This window comes from Chanodichthys erythropterus, chromosome 22 (genome assembly GCF_024489055.1).
Source record: "Chanodichthys erythropterus isolate Z2021 chromosome 22, ASM2448905v1, whole genome shotgun sequence".
Classification (NCBI taxonomy): Eukaryota; Metazoa; Chordata; class Actinopteri; order Cypriniformes; family Xenocyprididae; genus Chanodichthys; species Chanodichthys erythropterus.
In genome coordinates, this window is record NC_090242.1 from 12,835,555 (window position 1) to 12,850,247 (window position 14,693).

The 14,693-nt window shown below is 34.2% G+C and overlaps 1 protein-coding gene across 3 annotated transcripts; it reads left to right on the forward strand.

Moving 5' to 3' along the window:
• The first annotated feature begins 4,079 nt into the window (after positions 1 to 4,079).
• On the forward strand, positions 4,080 to 9,551 carry casp21 (caspase 21, apoptosis-related cysteine peptidase). 3 transcript variants are annotated; one of them, XM_067376091.1, is made up of 6 exons: positions 5,679 to 6,709; positions 6,850 to 6,902; positions 8,437 to 8,571; positions 8,647 to 8,825; positions 8,910 to 9,033; positions 9,115 to 9,551. In XM_067376091.1, exons 1-6 carry the CDS (start codon positions 6,681 to 6,683, stop codon positions 9,354 to 9,356), a joined length of 762 nt encoding a protein of 253 aa, XP_067232192.1. In that variant the 5' UTR covers positions 5,679 to 6,680; the 3' UTR covers positions 9,357 to 9,551. The 3 variants fall into 3 exon arrangements, with proteins under 3 accessions (XP_067232193.1, XP_067232192.1, XP_067232191.1); XM_067376090.1 differs by having other exon boundaries at positions 5,683 to 6,709; positions 6,814 to 6,902; XM_067376092.1 differs by lacking the exons at positions 5,679 to 6,709; positions 6,850 to 6,902 and adding an exon at positions 4,080 to 4,280.
• The last annotated feature ends 5,142 nt before the right edge of the window (positions 9,552 to 14,693 follow it).

The window sequence follows — 14,693 nt, forward strand, 5'->3', positions numbered from 1 at the left end:
CGACATTAACAAAGATGAATAAATACTGTAATATTTATTGCTCATTGTTACACTGTAAAAAATTATTTTCATGATTTATCACATCATTATTTTTCTTTCGTCAAATCAACTTAGATGATTAATGTGGTTCAAATAACATAGTATTTTGAGTTTCCATTGATTAAATCAATCACCTTCAATTGTATTAACTCAAATTTTTAAGTTCAATGAACTTAAAAATTACTTTAACTTACTTTTTTTAAGTTAAACCAACAATTATTTTTACAGTGTAGTTAATGTTAGTTACATTAAAAGGGACCTTATTATATAGTATTACCTCTCTCTCTCTCTCTCTCTCTCTCTCTCTCTCTCTCTCTATATATATATATATATATATATATATATATATATATATATATATATATATATATATATATATATATATATATATATATATATATATATATATATACACTACACTACTACACATATTACACTAACCACAATAATAAAAGTTGGAAATCTGGATTTTGTTTTGTTAGAAAACACAGAGCCCAGCTGGATATTTTCTTTCACAAACCAAGACAATCAAAAAACTTTCCTAAGTGATTCCCTGCTGATTTTTTCCAACAGAGTATAATGAGCTGGTGAGATCTTGTATCCTGCTGATTTCAGCTATCACATTTGCATTAGTCATTCAAGGCTGCATTTCTGTATACTTACTAAACCCACAACTACCTGTTTTTATGAATTATGCAACTTGTTGACCCAACACTAACCTCTGAATCATGTTATATTCTAAAAACATATTCAAGATTTTTTTTTTTTTTTTTTTTTTTTTACTTCTCCTTATTGGCTGTTTGAAGAGTTTGACTTAAACCCAATTAATGACAACACACACACACAGCAGATTTGCATTGTGTTGTCTGGGTTCATTTTCTGGTGGACTGCCAGTCACTGTGATGTAAGATGTTATTGGTGTGTGCTGTGAAAATTTAAAAAAAATGTTTTGAAACAAACTCACTAAGCTTCAAAGAGTGATCAGGACCCTGATGTGAAGTGAAATGGTCTTGTATCACCATATTGAAAATTATACCCACTTACACTACTACATGGCTGCTTATAAATATGCAATACAATACATAAAACCTCTTGTTATAATCCTTATTTTCATGAAATATTATAAAATATCAAATGTGTCTGCACAAGTTTTTGTAATGTTCGTTCTAACCTAGAAAACAATGTTTACTGATCAGAAAAACACTCACTCTGTTCCTTTCACACTCATTTCATGTATCTGTGACTCATCACTCATTTTATTTACAAGAGGAAATTTCCATACTGTTTTGTTCTCTGACCCAGGAATAGAGGTGACACGAGGTGTCCTATCTGCTTACGAGCGTGTGACAGTGTGTCATTGCTGGCCTTGAGATACAGATAGAGATTTCTCACACTCATTCACAAGAATCTAGCTGTCTTAAAGCTGTCTTTTTCAAAGCTTAAAGGGTTAGTCATCATTTAGTCATAATTTCATGATCTTGATGATGAACGGATTTAATTTAAATGTCTTTTTGGAGCTTGACAGGCAGGTTCTCCATCCACTTCCATGGAAGAAAGAATTACTCAGACTTGAAAGAAAGTCATACAGGTTTGTAATGACATGACCGTGAAATGAGAACAGAACATTAATTTTTGCCTGAACTATCCCTAAATTGAATACCTAGTCTGTGATGTTCTTGGTGTTTCTTTTTTGTTCTGTCCCGCTGTTTTCGTACCCAAACCTCTCTGTGCTCTCATTGATACTTGTGAGATACTAGTGAGATACATGTGCTTTTATCTACAGCATTCTGTCCTTTATAGTAACTTTCAGATCTAAAGCCAACTGGTGTTTCAACAGAACAAATGAAACAAAACATCTTAGAATTGTAGATAAATTTGAGTTTGACATGATCTGGCGGACTGTGCATAAGCGCACATGCTCCAATGTGTTGTGGGTGAACCGAGTTCAAGTCTGCCACGTGTCATTTCTTGATCCCATCACTACCAGTCTTCCTGTTGTTTCCTTTCCCGGTTTGGCCATACGGTTTGGGTCTCAAAGCCCCAAAGTACAGTACAGAAAAATTTTTTGCATGAGGATGATAATAAAATTAAACATAAACTTTAGTTGCCCAAATACAAAGTGCTGATTTAAGTGGATAAAATGGTCAAGGGTCCAAGTATCTGACTGGTAAGCAGTTATACTGGATGTAGGTATGAACTGGATTTGAGTGGCTCAGCAAATTGGATCTTTATGCCAGGCAGGTTTGAGAAAACAGGATTGTAGCTTGCTGCATCATGCATTGTCATTAAGTCTGTCTGTCTACTTACTGTAAGTCTTCACTTACTACAAGACAAACATGAAGAAAAACTTTTGAAAGGATTTACTAGAAATGTGTGGTTAATATTTCCACACTTGATGACTAATTGCTGATATATTTGAAGTTGAGGCCCTACATGTAAATATGATGCAGTTGTAACCTAACTAAAGAGATGCATTTCATTATAGTTTAATTTAGGTTACTCATGAGCTCAGCCGCAGGACACGCTTCCCCATATGGAACTTTAATAAGATTAAGATGCACTAAAATTACAATGCTAGTCAGCCTGCTTGTTCACCAGCTGAAACCTAATCAACACCTCCCGATGTTTGCGTCTTCAAAATCTGCACATATGGCTGGCTCAATAGAGCCTCATTGCTGTAAGACCCCCAAGACGTAACGCTAAGTACACTTATAAACAGTAATCTGTAGCTGTCTGCCTTACAATGACACATGCACACCATGCTTATAACCACAAGGCTTAGTACAGAAGAATGGCTATGATTGGATTATGAGTCGTAAATCTTTTTGACGGCACACACACCACGAGCACTTAAATGCACTGTCACAATGTAATGACCTCAAACTCATCAAGTCTTACTTATACAGATGAATTTATATCCTTTTAATGAAATGTGTATATAACTACAAAGCATCTTTGATTTTACAAACCACCATTTTGGTTTTCTGTACATGACCTTAAAGTTTAATTAAATTATGATTTCAAGATTAAAAACATTTTTTTATTTTGATGTGCTTTCTGATTTTTCGCAAGTAATACATTTCCAGTGGCATGTTGAAATAAATATAAAAGATATTAAAGTAATTATATGATCAACTATATTAAATAAAAAATATTTAATACATTTTATAAAATACATTTACATAATTTGTTCTCTTTTCTCTGTCTGTCTTTCATCACAATGTAGTGGCCTTTTGGAGTAGATACTGCAAATTTCCAGCAGAGGGAACTATACACTCTAAAAAATGGTTCTATACAGAACTAATAGTGGTTCTTTGGCTCGTAATCATAGGGGACCAACTTTAAGTGCTGTATAGCACCAAATCTAGGTGCTTCAGTGGTTCTTCAGCAGTTCTTCACTGGTTCTTTGGGATGACTGGGGTGCTATATAGCACCACTACTGTATACAGAACTGGTTAAACCCCTGTATGCTTCTTCAGTGGTTCTTTGGGGTGGTTAAGGTGCTATATAGAACCGCTACTGTATACAGAACTTGTTAAACCCCTGTATGGTTCTTCAGTGGTTCTTTGGGGTGGTTAAGGTGCCAAATAGCACCACTGCTGTACAAAGAACCTGTTAAGCCCTTTTAAAGGTTATTTACAAGCCAAATAACCACTGTTGGTGCTGTTTAGCACCATTTTTTGTTGAAGAAATAAAATGTGATATGGCACCTCTTATGGGTTCTACATAGCACCATTTGACAAAGTGCTGTATAGAGCATATGGTGCCACATAGCACCAAAAGTGGTTCCCCTGATTACGAGCCAAGAACCACTTTTAGTGCTAATAGCGCTTTTTTAGAGTTTACAGCAGTAACACTGTACACAACCATTCTGTTTTGATGTAAAAAAAAATAAAAAATCATGGTAATTACTAATGGCTAATAACCTATAACCCTCTTGTAACTAAAATGAAGGCGCGATGTTCTTAGTTTTAGTCTCAGAATGAACTCGCATGTTTCTGAAGATAACAGGTAAGACTCTGGGTGAAACAGAACGTTGAGATTATTGTCAAGCCAAGCATGTTTACGTGGATTTCTACATTTTAACCATTTAATTTCACTTATTTTCTACATATTTATTAAGTTGTTTTAACTTGCATCTTGTGTTCACAGTGCTGTCAAGATGCCTTGTGTGTTTGAGCCTTATAGGAAGCATAAAAACATAGGCAAATGTCTGATCATCAGTAATGAGCACTTTCCTGGTATCATCAGCCTGAATCTTCACTGAACTAGTATTAAGTTTTTTAATCTCCAATCTGCTTTCAGTATTTGGAACTGTTCTTTAATGCATATCTACCTTTTAGAATGGCTAAAATAACCCTAATATTACTCTGATAACTCTATTTTTAACTTAAGTGTTAACTTTTGAACAGTCTTTGCCTTTAACCTTGATCCTTGCTGACTCAGCTCTGCTGTTTGAGTTCTAAAACCACAGCAGAGTTTCTGTTCTTATGATTTTTTAAAGCATGCTAGACCTGCTCTGTGGTATTTCACCAAGAACCTGTTCCTGAAAAAATAACTCTCAAGCTTTTTTCTAAAAACAGGACCTTGGGTCACATCAGGGTCCTGATCACTCCGTCAGGAATGACTGACTGCACATTATACCCACTTTTTGTTTCATATGAAACAATAAGTAGTGATGCATTGAAATGATTAAATGATCAAGCTTCTGTTTCAGAATTATTAGGTGGTTTGAATCAGTCTAATGAATCACTGATTTGGTCGATTTTTGAATTAACATTTGACTCATTGACTCAACATTAACATTTTTTTTTACAATCTAAAGACTTTTCAGTCATTTCAGCTTCCTTAATAGTTCTAAACGAACCAATGGAATTGTTAAGTGGAACTCAAACCAAAACCAGAAACATTAAATTCCTTACATATTTATTCCTTTGTTATACCTTCTTGTTCCAGGGTCACCACGTAGGAAGGGTATGCTGCATCGACATCACTTTCCCGCCGAAAGCGCGCTCCCTCGGCTTCCTGAGTGGCAAAAGAACCTGCTGCATGACTGGATTTAATAGAGGAAACTGCGAAAACGCGAGTAAAACTAACGAATTACATTAAAGGTTGGAATTGAATGTGTTCCTTACAACTTGTCAAATAAACCTAATGGATATTGACATGCAGCCAGTCATGTTCCTGACATTTATATGTGCCTGATTTCGACGGCGGGAGACACATAAACCAAATCTGCCTGTGAATATTTTATATAACTACATAGGTTTAAATCCGCGTAATCACTTATTTCAATGTTATGTCGTCATATTGTTCAGCCCTAAAACATGTATAGTTTTAATTTTATAGTATTTTTATCAGTGTTGTTTATTGAAAAACACCCAATTATGCAGAATATAAGATGGAAAATATTTAATTGATGAGTTCGACAAACCATATAACAAAACAATATATACGGTATGATTTTACCTCAAAATCCAACAATTTGACACAAAATGATAACTGCAAATCCATGTTTCTCTGCCTGGAGTCCAGCTGTTTCTCTGAATTGCAGTGATCCATTTGTTTTTTTCCCTGTTGTTTTCTGCAGTTTTTAAATATATACCTCAGGGTTTGTGTCAAAGCTATTTGTACAGTCAATCGCAAAGCTCTTTCCCGTTTTGGATGTGTTTTGTGTGTTTTTCGCGACATTCACGTTGAAAACCAATGCTGCCGCTCAGTCTTTTGCCACTCAGTGGGCGTGACCGCAGTTGTAACGGTCGACGGTGACGTCACGTGCATACCCTCTATATGAACGTTTACTGTCGAGGACGACAGTAAGTCCCTCGGTTTTCACGTACAGGTGGAGAAAAATCTGCAGCTAGTGAAATGATTGGTGTGCTGAGAAAAGATACAATAGGATGGGTCATATGCCTGTATGAATTTATAATCATGGTGTGTCCAACTATCTAAGGAGAACAAATCAGCAAAACCCACAGAACAAACGTGCGTCACATTTAACTGCAAGTTTGTTCAACAACGTCTCTTCTTCAGTAAAGGAACCAATAAAAAAAACATACGCTTAGAGCTCCACCTAGTGGTCATCTTATGAAACTAAAATAAGGAATTCACATGAGACAGCTTGACAACTTAACAGCTTGTAACTAAATACACACAAGCTAAATATAATTATTCTGTTAAGAGTGTATTTTTCCAACAGAAAGAACATTTCAGGAATATCATACTACCTTTAAATGGTTTTTAAAAAAGGAGTATAAAACTTCATACTGTTGTCATGCGAAATTTGAATATGCTGAAACTGTAATAATGCGAATTGATTTTCCGTGACACCATCAATGATACACAAAGTATATCTATAACGTTAATAACTGTGTATAGACCTAGACTTTTCCCAGATCGTCTAATACGAGACTGAGTGAGATTCTGTGAGAATGTAAAATGTGTAAAGGTCACAGATAAAGTGCAACGCCCCATTCTGCGCTAGTTACACTTCTGGGAGGCAGCGGACTTTGAAATCTTCCTCTGTAAAATGAAAGTAAAGGGAGAGGGAAATTTAGAATGAAAGAAGCAAGATTGCAGGAAGCTATTCGTCACTTTCCAGTACAACTAAGACGCGGTGGTGTAATGAATCAAGTCTCACAATGAACTCGCATGTTTCTGAAGATCACAGGTAAGACACTGGGTGTAACAAAACGTTGAGATAATTGTCAAGTCAAGCATGTTTATCTGAATTTCTCAATGTAACTGTTTTTTTATTGCACCTTGTGTTCACAGTGCTGACAAGAAGCCTTGTGTGTTTGAGCCCTACAGGAAGCATAAGAACATAGGAAAATGTCTGATCATCAATAATGAGCACTTTCCTGGTGAGTATCATCAGCCTGAATCTTCACTGAACTATAAAGTTATTTAATCTCTGACTTGTTTACTATGTTTGGAACTGTTCTTTGATACTTATCTGCCCTTTTGAATGGCTAAAATAACTCTAAAATTGAACCTATGCCACCTTAAAGGGTTCTGTCAGGTGCTTCATATATAAATCCTATTAAAGTTCCCATGATGGACTGTGTTTTAATTAAATGTTTTCTAATCTTTTTTTTTTTTTTTTTTTTTTTTTAATTCCTATCAAATTTTATGATTTAAAAATCTTGTAAACATCAGCAAAAAAAATATTATGCAATCACTTAAGACATTTCTCCTTTTATAGAAACTTTTCAGCGTAAAGCGTTCTTTAAAATTGAGTCAAGAACCCTAGGGTTTTATATAAAACCCCACTGAACCTTTTTCTTTTTTCTAAGAGTGTACTGTAACTCCCTGAATTTCAACTTTTAAGTGTTAACTTTGACTTTATTCTTGCTAACTCCAGCTCTTCTGTTTTTAATACCACAGTGGCTTACAGTCTTGAGTTTCTATTCATGTGATTTTTATCACGCTTTTTAGTCCTGCTTTGTGGCATTTTACTAGTATCCGTTCCTGAAAAATAACGTTTCTAGCTTTTTTTTTTTTTTGATCACTCTGTCAGGTTTTATTTTGTGATAATGAATGACTGACTGTACATTATAAGGATTAGTCCACTTTTAAATAAACTTATCCTGGATGTTTTTCCATATAGTGGACTTCAATGGGCACCAAACAGTTGAAGGTCAAAATTTGTTTCACTGCAGCTTCAAATTGTTCTACACGATCCCAGACGAGAAATAATGGTGTTATCTAGAGAAACAGTTGCTCATTTTCTAAAAAAAAAAAATAAACAGAATTTTATACATTTTAACCAGAAATGCTCATCTTGAACTAGCTCTCTTCTTCTTCTCTATTAGAATTCCAGCAGTGTAGATACTGCTGAGTGTATTACTGCCCTCCACAGGTCAAAGTTTGAACTAATTGTTATATACTATTGAACTAGCATATTGCATATAAAAATTAGTTCAAAACTTTGACCTGTGGAGGGCAGTAATACACTTAGCAATGTCGACACTGCTGGAATTCTAATAGAGAAGAAGAAGAAAGCTAGTTCAAGATGAGCATTTCTGATTAAAATGTGTAAAATTTTATTTATTTTTTTAGAAAATGAGTGATGGTTTCTCTTGATAAGACCATTATTTCTCGTCTGGGATCGTGTAGAACAATTTGAAGCTGCAGTGAAACTAATTTTGACCACTGTTTGGTGCCCGTTGAAGTCCACTATTTGGAGAAACATCCTAGAATGTCTTCATCAAAAACTTTAACTTCTTTTTGACTGAAGAAAGAAAGACATGGACATCTTGGATGACATGGGAGTGAGTAAATTATCAGGAAAAGTTTATTTAAAAGTTGACTTATCCTTTAAGGGGAATTGAAACCAAAACAAATATTAAATTTCTTACAAATCCATTTTTTAAAAGTTATGCCTTCTTGTTCCAGACTCACCACATTTGCATAGGAAGGGATCTTCAGTAGATGAACGCTTACTGTCGAGCACGTTCAAGTCCCTCGGTTTTCATGTACAGGTGGAGAAAAACCTGTCAGCTAATGAAATGATTGGTGTGCTGAGAAAAGGTACAGTACAAAACCATTTTCAGTGTTTAGGATGGGTCATAGTCTATATAAATTTATAGTCATGGTGTGTCCTAGTATCTAAAGAGAACCACACAGACAATTCCTGCTTTGTGTGTGTACTGATGAGCCATGGAGAAGAGGGAAAAATCCTTGGATCAGATGACCGCTGGATCCCTGTCAAAACTCTGACCTCTCTCATGACTTCTGACCTCTGCCCTAGTCTGCGGGACAAGCCAAAACTCTTCTTCCTACAGGTAATGGCCACATGCGCAAAAAAACATTTCATAACATTTTGCCTGTGGTTGACTACTTTGTTGTTGGTTTGATTCCATATTCAGGCCTGCAGGGGAATGGAATTTGACCCTGGTGTTGAGGCAGATGGTGAAGAAGCACCGGGGGAATTTGTTGGAATATCAGACGTTCCCGAGGTGGATTTTCTCTGCTGTTATTCCACAGTGGAAGGTTTGATTTGCACTGACAGACAGTGGCATAGTTGATTGGTTTTATTGAATTTTATACAGAAATGCATTTATTTCTCTACAGGTTATTACTCATGGAGAAATCCAGAAAAAGGCTCTGTGTTTATCAGTGAACTTTGCAAGATGTTGAAGGACTGTCATCTAGAGATTATTCAGACTCTCACAAGAGTAAACCATCACGTGGCTTATCACTTCCAGTCTCACACCATAGACCCGAATACACATATGAAGAGACAAATGCCGTGCATGGCCTCCAGACTGACCAAGGAGTTTTACCTTCATGTAGCAGAGAAGAAAAAGAAATAATATAAATAAAAAAAAATAACTGTCAATCGCTGGCAGCAAGTCAGTGATGTAATTTGCAAGAAGAGGCAGCAATTTATTAATATGTTAGCCATCTACTTCATTCAGTGTTCTCTATGATACATTAATCAAATGATGTATACGATGTCAGATCTGTAAAACAGTCTAAACACATGCAGTGAATTAAATTATTCAGATACTTCATTCATTTGATTTTATTCTCTTTTTATTTCCAAATTAAAATGGGTGCAAACCAAAAGATAACATTATTCATAAGTGCTATGAAGATCTGTGGATGACAGATGCTAGATTTATGTATATTTTACGGAAGCCCTGAATCGCATGGTGAAAAAAAAGAAAACTTATGGTGGGGAGAAAAAAAAAAAAAAAAGAAAACATCTCAGTATATTGACATAAGTCGTTATTTCGGCATAACTCGTTATTTCGAGAATATTAAGTAATTATTTTGACATATCTCATTATTTTGACATATTAAGTATTTCGACATAGTATCTTGTTATTTGACGTAACTCATTATTTCAACATAATATCAAATTTTTCAAAATAACTCGTTATTGTGAGATATTAAGTCGTTACTTCAATATAATATCTTATTTTCGACATATTAAGTCGTTATTTCGACATATCTCGTTATTTCAACATATCTCATTATTTCGATATAATTAATTGTTATTTCTAGATATTAAGTCGTTATTTCAACATAATATCGCGTTATTTCAACATATTAAGTCATTATTTCGACATAACTTCTTATTTTAACATAATATATCGCGTTATTTCGACATAAATCGTTATTAAGACGCACGAAATGCAACATCTTAGATATGTTGAAATAATGAGATATGTTGAAATAATGACTTAAAATGTCCAAACAACGAGATATGTCAAAATAACGACTTAATATCTTGAAATAACGAGTTATTATGTCGAAATAATGAGATATTATGTTGAAATAACGACTTAATATCTCGAAATAAGGAGTTATTATGTAGAAATAATGAGATGTTGAAATAACGGCCTGTGTCGAAATAACGACTTGTGTCGAATTAAGCACTTAATATCTAAAAACAATGACTTATGTCGAAATAATGAGATAAGTTTTCTTTTTCTTTCTTCCTCCCCACCATACGTTTGAAAGTCTGGCTTTAGGACAAGGGTAAAACAATGAATTTATACATAAAAAGTATTTGATTTGCATGGTTAAAATTAATAATAAAGTTGTATGTGACCTGGCCAAAAGAAAAAAGGCCTGCTAGTTTTAAAACAAAATAAAGCTGGCAAATAAAAGTGTCTGTACTAAAGAAAAACTCATGTCTTTCAGTTGGAATTACTGAAAGTGAAAGACAACTTTCAATTAAGCATCAAGTAAAGTAGAATTATTGACACTTGATGATAGGTAATTTCCCCACCCGGTGGAGAAAGAGAAAAGGCAAAACCAAACCAGGCACAGCATAACAAGCATAAGCAATAGAAAAGAGTATGTCATTTTTGCCTGATAAAAACACATAAAGGAACCATAAAATAATATATGTAACAGAAGTAAATCTCAAATAAGGAGAACCTCCAAGCTACAATAAGTGCCACACAGGTGCCAAATGTTGCCATCCAGGCAATAACAGACCCCGTCACTCTATATCTGAGAGGTTTGTACTTCAGAAAGGTTACAGGATTAACCACTGCCAGGTAACGCTCAACACACATCAGACACTGAATAAGAGGACGACCAGTGGTGTTTAGTCCTGTAAGAATAGACCACATTAGCGAGGAAATTTCAAATTTATACCTGAGAAGACAGATGAGAGAGTACAGACAGAGAATAATCTCACAGACGGAGAGATTGAGACTGAAGAGCTCTGCCGAAAGTCCATTGCCTGTTCCTGTTACTATAAGCTATATCACATAGGAGTTGGTAGGAAAACCCAGCAGCACACTTATGATGTATATCCAGTATTCATGAAAATAAAGGTCCACTGCAGTGTTATTGAAGGGATCAGAGGAATTTAATCCATCATTGGGGGATATCTCAATGGAGGTATTCATATTCACTATCCAAAACAACAACAAACAAAACTGTTAGTAAACCGTGTTAAGTATAGGCTACTTCAATTTTTCCTGTAATTTTAAGGGACTCTTTATTATGACTACTGCAATGTAATCTTACTGTTAGGGTTGTGTTCTTATAAAAATATATTTTCTTATTCATTACCATTGCTTTTGAAGTTTATAAGTACTCGTTTGCAGATTTGACAAATAGCAGTTGCTAAAATGAAAATGCTAAATTGAAATATGAGCATGATTTAAATTCATAACATGCACAGAATATATAAGAAATGTTTACAGAGTAAACACTTCCCTTGCACGTCTCACCATTGGCGCGTGTTCATGACTGGCTGCTCTTCTTCAACTTTACGATTTGTAGGTAAGCTTTTTGATTGCAATTTATATATTTTTTGTTTTGGTAATGTAGTCAAATCCAATTTAAATTTTGACCATTATTAAAAAAAATCCTTATAGCACATTTGTAATCTAATTTATTTTATGTTGTCATGTTGGCGTTCTGAGCGTGCATTAGACAGATAAATTCAGGTAGGCATTCAGTGATTCCATTGGCTCTTTCTAGCATTTGTCTGCTTCTTTTGGCAGAGGTACACCAGTGAATTTTCCTACTGTTTACATATTTTCCATAAAAGATTTATGGTAGCCTACCACCTGTATGGAAAACAAATTGCAAAGTAATTGTATTTATGAGAAAACAATCAATTCTTTTGACATTCATTACTACCCATCGCAATTTTTGCATTTCTGTTTGATTTATACAAACCCAATTCCAAAAAAGTTGGGACACTGTACAAATTGTGAATAAAAAAGGAATGCAATAATTTACAAATCTCATAAACGTACATTTTATTCACAGTAGAATATAGATAACATATCAAATGTTGAAAGTGAGACATTTTGAAATGTCATGCCAAATATTGGCTCATTTTGGATTTCATGAGAGCTACACATTCCAAAAAAGTTGGGACAGGTAGCAATAAGAGGCCGGAAAAGTTAAATGTACATATAAGGAAGAGCTGGAGGACCAATTTGCAACTTATTAGGTCAACTGACAACATGATTGGGTATAAAAAGAGCCTCTCAGGGTGGCAGTGTCTCTCAGAAGTCAAGATGGGTAGAGGATCACCAGTTCCCCCAATGCTGCAGCGAAAAATAGTGGATCAATATCAGTTTCTCAGAGAAAAATTGCAAAGAGTTTGAAGTTATCATCATCTGCAGTGCATAATATCATCCAAAGATTAAGAGAATCTGGAACAATCTCTGTGTCTAAGGGTCAAGGCCGGAAAACGTCTCGGGTTACGAGTGTAACCCCTGTTCCCTGAGTAAGGGAACAAGACGCTACGTCAATGACGTGATGGGAACCCTCTGCATTTTGTTTTTTTTTTTTTTTTTTTTCTTTTTTTTTTTCTTTTTTTTTAATGATTGAAAAGGTGACATAACATAACAAGGTGACATAACATAAGAAGTCTACATACAGAGAGAGATGGAAGATATAGAGAAAAGATAACAGAACAAACATATTGAGAAAAAGAAAAGAAAAGGAAAAAAAAAGAAAAAAAAATGATGACAATGAAAAATGATCTGGTAAGTATATCTAGTATAAATGTCATTTATCACATACTGAAGTGTGGAGGTTATTCCACAGAATATAGAAATGGTAAATGTATAACTATAACATACAAAAATACATACATATACACCAATATACATATATATACACATACAAACATATATTAGACTCATACATACATATATGCCAATATGCAGGGATACGGTATATATGTCTTCTTTATAACATCTATTGTTATTAACATGGTACATTCAGTCAGCTTTCTTTTTGAATATAATAGACAAAATTGAAGATATAGGCTATTTACTGATATAATAATGTAATAATAATAAGAAAAAATGTGTATATACTTCCATATATTTCTTTTTACATATCTATTTACAAAGGATATCTATTAATATGCAAATTCCTATTAATATCAAATACTATTAAGATATTTTCTCATTATATTGAGAATTATATAAGAAGAGAAGAGAGGTGAAAAAGAAGAAGAGGGAACAAATAATTAAATAAACAAACTAATTAAATAATTAAAAAAAAAAAAAAAAAAAAAAAAAACTTTGGGTGGGAGCGGAGGAGAGAGAAGTACTAAGGGAGAAGATAGAAAGAAAAGTAGGAGTGAAATAGAGAAAATTAAAGAGAGAGAGAGAGAGAGAGAGAGAGAGAGAGAGAGAGAGAAAGAGTTGTTTCATTCTAAAAATAGAAAGTCACTGCGATATATCACTTGAGCACCGTTCTTACTCATTTGTAGGTCATTGGCAGGCCCTTTCTAAGCCACTGGAGTATGACCTGGTTACGGCCTCGCCTTAGTTGGTTGACACTACAACACCTTAGTTAATTTTTTAACAGTTCGTGGGTCAATGGCAGGCCCTTTCTAAGCCACTGGTACATGACGTAGTCACGGCCTCGCCTTCGTTGATTGACCTTACCACATGGTGCTCAATAGAAATGATACTGAAGTCTAAGCTTCAGCTAGGTGTCATCTTTTGACCAATCAGATCTTAATAACTTCTGCACACGGCAAGGCACTTTAGTATACTTTTTTCTCTCTTCGATTCGAAATAATAAGAAGGAATAGCAACATACAGATGAGAGGAAAAGGTAGAAGAGACAAAAAGATAAATAAGGAGATTGAAAAAGAGAGAAAGAGACAAAGATAGAGAGAGATAAAGAAGGTTATGAGAGGGAGAGAAAGAGGAGAGAGAGAGAAGAGGAAAAAAAAAAAAAAAAAAATAGATAAATAAACTAAAATAAATAAATAAATAAAATTAAGAAATTAGTGACAGCAGTGCTTGCACCTCTACTAGTTTATAGATACAGGTAGAAACTTTGGAGGGGAAGTAAGAAAGGAATTAGCAGAATATGCTTGAAAAGCAACATAGTACACTCAATGGTAAAGGAACAAGATATTATTATAATGATTATAATAATAATTAGGAATGATTATATATAGTATACTGTAGTAGTGATTACAGTAATAGTTATAATATTCAACAAAAGAGCATTCTATCCTTTTTACATAGTTACGAGAGGAGATAACGGGTTGAAAAAAGGAAAACAATTATTGTAATAGTAGTGCAATATTTGAGATATGGAGGGGTATAGGAATATAAACAGGTGATATAAAATAAATAAGATTGAGTGTGCATACATATTTATATACATATTTATATATTCATACACAAATATTC

What these genes read in the sequence shown, in the direction of transcription:
- casp21 (XM_067376090.1), top strand. Translation starts at nt 6,681, where the DNA reads ATGAACTCGCATGTTTCTGAAGATCACAG. An exon ending in GATTGGTGTGCTGAGAAAAG is followed by an intron (nt 8,572 to 8,646) that starts GTACAGTACAAA and finishes GGTGTGTCCTAG; the next exon opens with TATCTAAAGAGAACCACACA. An exon ending in CTGTTATTCCACAGTGGAAG is followed by an intron (nt 9,034 to 9,114) that starts GTTTGATTTGCA and finishes ATTTCTCTACAG; the next exon opens with GTTATTACTCATGGAGAAAT.